General features: G+C 46.6%; 2 protein-coding genes across 2 annotated transcripts; one reads left to right on the plus strand and one right to left on the minus strand.

The window, feature by feature from the left end:
- Positions 1-999: 999 nt before the first annotated feature.
- Positions 1000-3995, plus strand: LOC112271665 (NAC domain-containing protein 22-like). The gene is made up of 3 exons (XM_024461406.1): positions 1000-1177; positions 1344-1648; positions 2703-3995. The coding sequence occupies exons 1-3, from the start codon at positions 1000-1002 to the stop codon at positions 3531-3533; spliced, it is 1314 nt and encodes a 437-aa protein (XP_024317174.1). The 3' UTR covers positions 3534-3995.
- Positions 3996-4058: 63 nt separating this feature from the next.
- LOC100822457 (proteasome assembly chaperone 3) lies at positions 4059-6725 on the minus strand. Its single transcript, XM_003573870.4, has 7 exons — positions 6320-6725; positions 5939-5986; positions 5802-5848; positions 5268-5334; positions 5149-5192; positions 4546-4603; positions 4059-4341 (listed from the first exon to the last, which is right to left on the minus strand). The coding sequence occupies exons 1-7, from the start codon at positions 6389-6391 to the stop codon at positions 4291-4293; spliced, it is 387 nt and encodes a 128-aa protein (XP_003573918.1). The 5' UTR covers positions 6392-6725; the 3' UTR covers positions 4059-4290.
- Positions 6726-10965: the final 4240 nt, after the last annotated feature.

Genomic DNA, 10965 nt, shown 5'->3' on the forward strand with positions numbered 1-10965 from the left:
GAAGGGGGAGGGAAGGGCGGAAAGGAGGTGAGGTGATTGACTTTCTGCACTGGATTGGGTTCAAGTGTCCGCCAAAAAGAAGAGCGCAAGGCAGAAACATTAAAGAGTAAAATGCACTCACAGTCACTGAAGTTGGTTGTGATTCTCAATTTACTCACTGTATTTTGGAAATCGAAAGTTACGGTCCGTGAAATTGACGAAATATCCCACATACGGTCACCGGTACCGTATATACGTATCGATTCGTATCATGTGCCAGCTCAGCTCGGATTTTTGCATTTTGCCTCTTGAAAAACAATTCACGAGAACTAGAGAGCATTTTTTTTTGCATTTTTCAGGTGGCAAAATGCAAAAAAAAATCGAACTGGGTTGCCACAGGATACGGGCCGATACATACAAAATACGGTACCAGTGACCGTTGTTGGATATTTCATCAAGTTCACGGACCGTACTTCGATTTCCAAAATATAGTGACTAAACTGATAATCGAAACAAATTTAGTGACCGTTAAAATGACAAAGATGGAATGGGTTGTTGAGCAGAAAGTGGGCTTTCGACTAGAAAACCAATATGGTACCGAATTTTTTTTTAAAAAAACGCAAGAAATGGAATGCGGCCTCTACAAGCATAAACATGTGACAACATCCAAAATTGCAAATTTGAGATTTCACACAAAGTCACCGCGGCGTCGGTAAATCATGTGCATGCAGGTCTAACCGCCAACGCCTGATGCATGCAGAAATAGAAGCACGTACGACACGACCGGTTTACTCCTCCGATCCTTTCTCAACTCGGCGTCCTCATCACCTCCGTCGGATAAAAGCTGGCCGGGACCGAGCCAGATTCAAAACCGAATCCCCGCCAAAACAAAATACAAAGAAGTGTGCCTCCATAAGTAGGCCGCCCGCAGCTCTCCGACGTTCGCGCGAACACACGTAAACATCGTCTCCGTCAAGTTTCCGTCGAGTACAGTACTACTTTCCGAAGCAGCAATCCATAATGGAGGACAACGGGAGGACCCAACACGGGTTCCCGCGTGGCTACCGCTTCGTCCCCGAGGAGCCGGAGATCATCCGCCTCCTCGACGACAAGCTCGCCGGCCGCCCTCTTCCCTACCCTCTCCACAACATCTTCCACGACATCAGGATCCGCGACTTCCACCCCGCCGAGCTCTACGGTATGTATATATATACGCTCTCAAATCTTATACAGCTTGCTCTTCTTACCAAAGATGGGTGATAAGCACTTTAATTAATCCTTGGTACTACGCATGTGCATCCGACGAATTGAATCGAATCGAACAAACCGCCATATGTGCAATCATGTGTGCATCGGTGGAGCAGAGGCTTACAAGGAGCACGAGGAGGACGGGTTCATCTACTTCTTCAGCATTCGCGAGTTCCCGACGGCTAGGGGCAACAAGCAGCGGCCGGCGCGCGGCGCCAAGCACGGCGCGTGGAAGGCCTCGGGGGGCGGCAAGGCCGTCAGCACCACCACGACGAGAGGCAGCGTCGACGTCGGCCAGAAGCTCACCTTGGTGTTCTACGACAAGGTCACGACGACCGCCGACGACAAGAGCCCCAAGAACACCGGGAAGACCGACTGGGGCATGCACGAGTTCACCAGGGTTATAGGACCCGGCAACAAGGTACTATACACGTAGTAACCGATTGCTTTTATCGGTTTTGCTATATTTAAGTCGCCTGATTTTTAGTTAGATATAAGTTGACTGGTCAACCGTTGGATCTAGTTTGTGCTTTAAGATTCGTAATAAATGATGAAAAAAGAGTAGTGGATATGGCATATAGATATTAATCTGGCGATTCTAACACGCCAACTAAGATTTAAATATTTTTCTTAAAAATTAGGCGAGAGATATAGCCATACCCTCGACCCCTAGATCGTGTCCGTGGTCGAATGCAGTGCTCCAACTTTCAAATCAAATTAATACCCTCTCTATTCCTAAATATCCTACTTTTGTCATAACTCAGATTTCTTCAGCTTTGATCAATAGAAAAATCTACCAACATTTACGACCTTGAATTAGTTTTATTAAATCCGTCATGATATATTAGTTTTTATTTTGCGGAGATCATGATATTTTAGAGGGTGATACATTTTTCTATAAATTTGGTCAAACTTAAAGATGTTAGAATTAATTAAGACAAAGATCTTATATTTAGGAACAGAGGTAGTACTACTTACTATCCAATCAAGCGATGAATCTCTGACGGTACAAATGCTTAAATAAATTATCGCTACTTTACTTTGGTATCAGCCTATATAAGGACCGTTAAAAGTGCAAATTTAGTATCGTTTCTGTAAAAGTTTGGAGGTTCTAAGGGCACATCTGTATCACGAGAAGAAACGTCGGAGAAAGATTTTTCCAGAAAGACACAATATTAGTTGCCCAGGCCCCAGGGGTTCAAATCTGGTTTTTGGTAAATTCATCTCAATGGCCTAAAATTTGCTGTTGGTTTATCGTTCACTCTGACCGGCCAAGATTCAGACTTTCAAATCTGGAAATAATATGAAGTACTACTCCTGAATTTTTTTTTTCAGAATATCATAATTCTGTTGGATAATGTTGTATGTTAATGGATACTGGTGCTCAAAACTGCGTTAGTAATTTTCAGAGTGAAAACTATGGTGGTCACTTATATATACGGCTGTAATTTGATTCTGGCGTTGTGTTTTTGCAGGTCGCGGACCTGGCCCTGTACAGGCTCTACAAGATGAGTAGAGGTAAAAAGAATAAGATGAAAGCGGAGCTGCGTGCGGCCACCTCCTCCCGCGAGGCCAAGTCCCCAAATCGTCTGACGGCATCGTCGTCGTCGTGTTATCCAGCCGGAGAAACGTCGCAGTTCATGGCGAAGCAGCTTCTGGACGGCGTAGCCTCGAGCTCCCGGGCACATGACTGTGCCGATGAATACTCGTTTGGTGTGGCGACGTCCTCGGCGCCGGGGCCAAGCAGCAGCGTTGTGAGCATGGACGGCGCCGGGCAGCACACCTCGCTGCTGCCCATGACAACAGCACAAGAGAACTACCAGATGATGACGCCGCAGCAGCAGGCCGCCCACCACTTCGGGGCAACATCGTCGCAGCAGCACTTGGGCTGCCCGGGAGCTGTCGTCGTCGGATGGAGTGAGCAGCAGCTTGTGAACATGGCCCCGCCGCCGCCAGCGCCGGCTTTGGATGACGAGTTCGACGCGTTCTGCGCGGGGAAGCAGCTCTCGCCAAACTGGTGGTTCCCCGTGCTCTCCGACCTCTCGGCCATCCTCAAAGACCCTCCCATGCTTAAGGAAGACGAAGACTCCTCCGAGTACTATAAGCTCAACTTCGACTGTGATCCCACGGGCCCAATGGACGACGAGGCGCTGCTGTCCACGATTGGCGACGAGATGGTACTGCCTTCGTTGACGATAGAGGACGCGGATGCCAGCAATCAGGTTCGGAGTTGCAGCGACCAACCACAGCCATTGGATTCCACCAATATTGCTTCAGAGCAGCAGCAACACGCGAGATCCAGCTAATTAACTCGCAGTTTTGATGCTTCGTCCATTCGTTCAGATTAATTTGAATTATTGTTATACTCGTATGTGCTTTAACTTTGCAATAAATAATGTCAACTTGCAAGACTTTTTGCAAGAATGTGGCTATTCTTGTTTGGATCAAGAAAACAAAGTGGTGAGGATTGAGAAATGAATAATAGTCCCTCTGTTTCATAATTTTTGTCTCAAATTTGTCCAAAATTGGATGTACCTATTCATAAAAAGCATCTAGCTACATGTACGACAAGAATTATGGAACGGAAGTAGTATGCTTTTCGGAGTTGCAATCCAACCTGCCTAATTTGTTTATCCATGGCAACGTGTTTGTGAAGTCGTTTTATTTGTAGCAACGTGTTCGTGCAATTTAATTTGTTTTATATTTGTAGCAACGGGTGGGGGAGAATTTAACTAGTCCAGCAATGCAACGTATATAAACTGACTTAGCTATAACCGGTGGTAAGTCAGCTCAATATGCAAAAAAAAAAAATGATTCAACACAATTTATCAAATTAGTAAGATAGCCTTCTTTAGAAAAATTACCTATAGGCACTAAGTGACACAGAGATTATTAGGCACGTCAGAACCTCACGTTAGGGTAATATTGATAGCTGAATAACTTAGTGGAGAGGTCACCTCATGATAATTTTCGAGAGGTTCATACATGATAAGGGATAGCTTATGTTTCTCTGAAACTGTATGTATGTCAACATCCCTGTAGATGAACTGAACATATCTGTTATCACCATAGGCGGTTCTCAATGATGGCAGAAATTACATCTTTCAGTGCTCCCTGCAAAATTGCCAAGATTGCCTCAGACATTCATTTACAACATTATAAGTTATTTCGGTTTCTACAAAAAAATGGCATTCCACACTGATATGCATAGGAGCAAATGATTACGGAATTCAGGGGTTTAGAATTGCAAAGATCAATTGTGGTCAACATATGAGGCAACAAAGACAGCCGTACTATGGAAATTCTTTCAACTCTTACCTGGGAATGATCCTTCAAACCAAGAGAGATCACCAAAGGTCGAGCTGAGCCACTACTACTGCAAAAGAAAGTAGTACGAACAATGTAAGTACAAATCGTAGAACAAAGTTATCCAACCAACTTGGATACATAACAGGCATGCCTACTTAATATCCCTTCATGTATGAATATGTAACAAATGGCATGTGGTATATCAGCTGAGTGAGTGGTTTACAACTTATATATATTAGCTACTAACTTCAGCATACAAAGTGGCAAGAAAATGCTGGGAGAAGAATTAAATGTTGAACATAGTGAAAAAGGCCATTGCTGGAGAACATCTGCATGGAAATTCAAGAAAAGTATAAAGAAAGAAGAGAAGCTTATTGCTGCTGAGTGTTTTTAAATTGTTACTAATACGTCTGCAGTCTTAACCAAATGAACAAACAGCACAATCTAAAGGTGGGTCACAGGTCAAGGCATAGTCCCCACAAGCACCTCCTCATCCAAAATTACATGCAGTTCAATTACCAGTGACTGGACAGGAAAACAGATAATAACATGAAAATTATTCAAAGACGTGGGAAATAGCAGATGGCATGATTCGATGGTGAAAAAGAAAACCTTATATGTTCAATAAGTTGCCGCGCACAAGCTAGTAGGAATGCCTGCAATCATAACATTTTGTGCAGTCATTAGATATGTCCACAAGCAGCCTTTATAAGAAGGGTTAGTGATATTACCTCGTCTCTCTTTCCAAAAAGAACAGATACATTGTAAGTTGGATCAGAGAAAACACTTTCATCTTTCCTATTGAGGGGGGAGAAGGCTTAGTAAGAATGCAACACCAAAGTTTCAAGAAAAAAAATACAAGGGCAGTGACTTTCTTGAGCTATAAAAAAAACCATTACACTCTTACATGCAGGAACCAATCCTCTATCATGTTGAGGAAATAATGAAAGCATTGTCTCCCGCAAACATACAGACATGTGAAAAATTTGAACTTCATGACATGTATTTGTAGACTATAAATCATTGCCCACCAGCTTTGAAGCGTTTTATTTTGCTTAGTAGATGATTAAGGACATGAACAAATATTAGTGTCCCAGTGCACTCCAAGAGATCAGTTAGACTTAGATTTTCGAATATCAACAAGTTGAAAACAAGACCACATGGAGGGAACCACATGTACAGAACTGATAATGCAAACATAAATCAAACTTGGACAAACTTTACATGCTAAGCAGAAGGTATCTGCATGATAAAAGATAACTTACTTAGCAGCTAATATGGTTCCCATGCATCCAATCTGTGACACGATCACCTGCAAATATGGAGACAGATGAGGATCTCTCACATTTGAAAATTAGCATCCAATCTAATAGAGGAATACCACCGAAGAGTAGCAACTCACCAGAAAGATATCTTCATATTTGCTGATAACAATTTCAGTCTTGTTTCCCTGGACAGTCCAAATGGAATAAAGTTATATTCACATTCAGATAACACTCCACTATGCTATTCCCTGAACATAAGTATTGAACTTGTGTTATCGGTACATTTCTAAATTAAGCGAGCCCAGAATTGTGTTGCACACAGGTTGAGATTGCTATGAAATCCGGTCAATGTTGTTGAGTTTGAAAATATAGGTATGTATCAAGGCAGTGATTCCCAAGGATTGTATACCCTTATGAGTACGTAGTTGACAAAGCTTCCATGTTCTCTAGCAGGAAAGATTTTCACAACAAACGATACCGATTGGCCTTGTTACGGAGTGAGTAAAAAATTTACCAACCTTGATATCCAAGGAGAGGGACTTGTGCGGCACAGGGAAGTGACCACCTGTCTGCGCAGCACCCATCCGCATCACGGGCGGAAGACCCGGTAGGGCAAGGTAGGGCGGCCGCCCTACCTTGATTTTTGCCTCAGTTACGGATTGGGGAAGATTATGAAACGGGGAGCTAAAGGGCAGAATCCGTTCGTGGGGTGATGGGAGGAGAAACGGTCGGGAGCGAGAGAATCGAAGGGGAGATCAACCTGCGGTGGAGGCGCTCGCGCGAGGAGGAAGACGATGGGCGCTCGGCAGCGGGATGGGTGGCGGCGCTCGGCCGAGGAGGAAGAGGATCCAGGAGCGAGGGGGTCAGGGGGTATAGTTAGGTTCAGCACCCGTCCCCGTTGATCCAAATCCAAATAATCCCTCCGTCCGGACGAATGATGAAGGATGTCCTTTTTGACTAATTTTTTTTTGGCAACATAAATTTTTATTTAAACTTTAAAGACATGTCGCTAACAATAATGTGCAAGATTGCACATCTAGAGAGCTGAGAGCAGCTTTTACAAGACAAAATGTAGTATTATGCCTTATAAGCAATTGCTCACATCCAAAAAATTGTAAGCACTTTGAGCCTGCTTATGAGTAACCTTGTTGTTGTCTCTACTTATCTTGAAAATTCTTGCATCAATATCATGCATATAGGATATGAAGTGATGAAGATTTGGTCTTATCGTCCAATGTCCTGGATGCTTGGAAGGATCTCTTCTTGCAGCCTCCGCCAATACTTGACTATCTGTAACAAAATTTGGATGTTCCACCTTCAAAACATGGCATATTTGAGCTGCTAGCTCAAGAGCTTGAGCTTCAGCTTGTAAAGCAGAATTAGCATGGAGGTGGCTTCAATAGAAAATGGCACGAGTGCTTCCTTCACCAATCCAGTGCATGAAAATACCAAGTCCTGCTTTACTTGGAGAACCTGCATCAACATTCAAATTTGCAAAAGTATTCTTCCAGGCAGCATCCATGTAGATGTTAGGGCCTGTAGCAATTCTTTTTCTGTCAATTGGATATGAAATGATGAAGTTGCTTTGTCTTGGTTCCATGTTATGTTTCAACTCTGCATGTCGATTTTCTTTTCTTTCATGAAACTCTTGACCTGCAGAAGTTAAAGCTTTTGCTACAAAGAAAACCTGCATAGGCGAGCAATTTTTCTTGTTGAACAGGAGATCATTTCTTGCTTTCCAAATATACCAAAGAATATTAAATATTAGAGCAATGCAATGTTTTGATTTGTAAGTCGCCATGATGATGTGCAGTGCATCTTCTATTTCGTGCGATCCTTGGGCAATTAGGCCTTCAACTCTCAATCCCAACGGAGACGCAAACCAAACTGCATGCACAAAATGACACGAGAAGAACAAATGGAAGTCATTTTCGACGTCTCCACATCTGCAGCATCTGTGATCTATGTGTACTGATCTTGTCGGGGGGATGACCCCGGGTAGGGTTATGACGACACGCTCTAGCCGAGACGATGAAGGCGAAGCCGGCATAGCCGTGTATGCTGGCATCGTAAAGCCAAACTAACACTAAGCCGGCATACCGGGTGTATGCTGGCATGACTATCTTATCTTATGAGTTTGCAGGATAAGGACGAGCCCCTTGATCTCAGCCAGCCCACAACGGTCTTATCCTGACCACGCGGTGCAAAGTAAAGCATCGCTATCATTCCTACGGGAAAAACAGTCGCCGCTTACGTAGTGGTGCCAGGCGACTGCGTAAATCGGCGTGTGCTTGTGTGTTTGTGCGTGTTTCCCTTCACGTCCTCCCTCCTCCGGATCCTCCTTCGTCCATCGGCCCCAAGTTAAGCCATCCTATGGCATCTGCCGGTTCACCATCACGACAGTTGCCGCCCACCGTGGGGCCAGCAGCGGCGCTAGCTGGAGTCTTCATCCGAACGGGAAGCTTTCTCGCCACCGGAGAGTGCGTGGTCTCCGGTTTGGTCCAGAGATTCGGCTCTCTAGGCTTCATCGACAACAACGCGGGCTGCTTCAACGACGCATCGTTTCCCTGCGCGGGCCGCTTCATCAACTTCGGCATGCATGAGGTTTATGTTGCTACTGACAGCCCCTGCAGGTACCCAGAGCAGGTGGTGGTGGCCAAAGACCCCCCCGCCGTCTGCACGGTTCGCGGCCGACATGTCGACTGCCCCGCTGATGGTGTGGAGGTCATGGTGATGGCTCATGGTGCCGATGCTGGAAGGGACGCTGCGGGAAGTGGCGCGGTCCCAACCAAATCCGACAGAACGGCGAAGCTCCACTTGGAGAAGTCAGAAAACATCGCTGCTCAAGCCGGCACGTCGGCCCTGCCACCGAAGCCGACTCAGCTTCAGGCCTCCATCAAACGGCTGACCGCGCTGGTAGCGTCGAACGCTAACCCGGCCCAGCTGCAGGCGGAGTTGGAGTTGGAGAGACAGAAACTGCTGAAGGAAGCAGTCGACGCCACTCATGCTCGACAACAGCTTGATATTTCACTCCGTGAGTATAACAAAGCCCATGGTCTTAGTTCTACTGCGTTTACTAACCCTAGCCGAGTTGGGGAGGTGCATAACCGTGGCAAGAATTTGAATGCCGAGATGACTAGAGATGGCAGGGGTGTGCCAGCAGTGTCGGCAAGTTTCGCCTCGGCGCTGAAGCCGAAATACAATACCCCTGTCAAGAATCTCAGAGCTGCTGAAGCTGCGGCTGAAGAGTTGCCGAATCTTACAGGAGAGGCACTCCGGCAGCAGCAGCTGCGCGTGAAAGAGTTGCTCCGCACAGCTAATGAGCAGAATGAGGCATACATGAGAATGCACGGCAAGCCCGGAGCATCTCAAGTTATTCACTCGGCAGCAGATGCTGGCGGCCGAGTTGACAGACAAGCGTCTTCGCTTGGTGGCAAGCGAGACAAAAGTGTCAACTCTGGCCGAGATAAGCAACTAGAGTGTTATGACCCGGCCCTGGCCAAGAAACAAATGGTCAGAAGAGTTGATGACAGCTAGAGTGGCCTGCGTCCCGGCAATAATTGCCGAGACCAGCAAGAACGTTACTCGTTTGATCATGAACACCGACCTCGGGGTCCGGCACCCAATACTGCTGCAGGTCAGCAGGGTGTCGGACGCAACCCCTTGTATCGAGGTGAAGATTGCCGGTATGACCGTTACGATGATGGATACTCTACCATGGGTGACGAGGGTTATATCAGGTGAGAGCGTGATAATCTCGGCCCACTCGGAGCCCGAGTTGGGAACAGGGAAGTGTCGCCCCTGGATGCCAGACATCAGCTTGACATAATTCATCTGTCTGAGCTTTTGGAGGAGCAAGGCCCTCCGGGACCGCATCGTTTTGCACATCGGATCATGAGGGAGAAACCTGCCCCGAGTTTCCAGCTGCCCAGGGGTACGAGAACGTATGACGACAGTACTAAGCCGGAAGATTGGCTGGAAGACTATGTCAATGCAGTGAGCGTGGCAGGCGGCAACCGCAGATGGGCGGTACATTATGTACCCCAGATGCTGGTAGGGCCGGCAAGGATATGGCTGAACAATTTGCTGGAAGGCAGCATCAATTGCTGGATAGACTTTGAAGAAGTTTTTGTCAGCAATTTCACTAGCACTTACAAGAGGCCAAATCGCCCTCAGCAGTTGTCCATGTGCAAGCAAAGAGACAACGAGACTGACCGTGATTATTTGACAAGATGGAACAATCTCCGCAATTCCTGTGAAGAGATAGTGGAATTGCAAGCCATAGCATGGTTTGCCCAAGGATGCCGGCACGGCAGCATGTTGTGGCAAAAGCTGCAGAGAGAGATGCCAGCTACTCTATCTGAGATGATCAGGATCGCCGAAATGTATGCGCTTGGCGATCCGAGCCGTCGCTGATGCCGGCAGAACCACAAAGGGAGTAGCTGACATACAATCCTGCTGGGGCATTCCGGAGGAATGATCATCAAGATCATCGCAACAAGAGAAGGGATGATAGGCCGGATTATCAATATGGGCCAGCCCATGTCTCTGCTATTCAGGATCAACCTGATGCCGGCTCCAGCCAGCGTCAGAAAACAGGGAATCAGCAGTGGGTCAAGAAGGGAGAACAAAAGAAGTCCTGGCAAGATAAGCCGAAGTATACGTTCGAAGTGATGCTGGATCAGCCTTGTCGTTTTCACACGACTAACCCCAACAAGCCGGCGAATCACACAACGCGGCAGTGCAGCTGGATGTAGTGGGCCGAGAAGGGTGAGGCAAGTCGGTTACCCCCTCCTCCACCGCTCACAGGTGCTAACGCACAGATCCAGGGACCCCCTCAGGCAAACAATGCTGTCAACCAGGTGGAAGACCAAGATATCCCGGGATATGCCGGAAGAAATGAGTACAAGGAGCATCACCAAAGCTACATGATCTTCATCACTGAGCCGACTGACAAGCAAAGTCATCACAGGCAAGAGATGGAGGTCAATGCTGTAATGCCGGCTGTTCCGAAGTTCATGTACTGGTCGGAGCAGGAGATCAACTGGAACCGGGCAGACCATCCTAAGGTTATGCCCAACCCTGGTGGATATGCTCTGGTGGTTGACCCGACACTCATCGGGCCCGACATTAACGTCAAATTCACTCGGGTCCTCATTGATAA

This window comes from Brachypodium distachyon, chromosome 3, assembly GCF_000005505.3.
Source record: "Brachypodium distachyon strain Bd21 chromosome 3, Brachypodium_distachyon_v3.0, whole genome shotgun sequence".
In the NCBI taxonomy this organism is placed as follows: Eukaryota; Viridiplantae; Streptophyta; class Magnoliopsida; order Poales; family Poaceae; genus Brachypodium; species Brachypodium distachyon.

Bases quoted from the DNA above. Each gene is read 5' to 3' on its own strand.
- LOC112271665 (XM_024461406.1), top strand. From the start codon at position 1,000: ATGGAGGACAACGGGAGGACCCAACACGGGTTCCCGCGTGGCTACCGC. The intron at 1,178-1,343 runs GTATGTATATAT...TCGGTGGAGCAG, and splicing joins CCACCCCGCCGAGCTCTACG to AGGCTTACAAGGAGCACGAG. The intron at 1,649-2,702 runs GTACTATACACG...GTGTTTTTGCAG, and splicing joins TTATAGGACCCGGCAACAAG to GTCGCGGACCTGGCCCTGTA.
- LOC100822457 (XM_003573870.4), bottom strand. From the start codon at position 6,391: ATGCGGATGGGTGCTGCGCAGACAGGTGGTCACTTCCCTGTGCCGCAC. The intron at 5,335-5,801 runs GTAAGTTATCTT...CCCCCTCAATAG, and splicing joins GGAACCATATTAGCTGCTAA to GAAAGATGAAAGTGTTTTCT. The intron at 4,604-5,148 runs GTTTTCTTTTTC...TTTCTTTTGCAG, and splicing joins CAACTTATTGAACATATAAG to TAGTAGTGGCTCAGCTCGAC.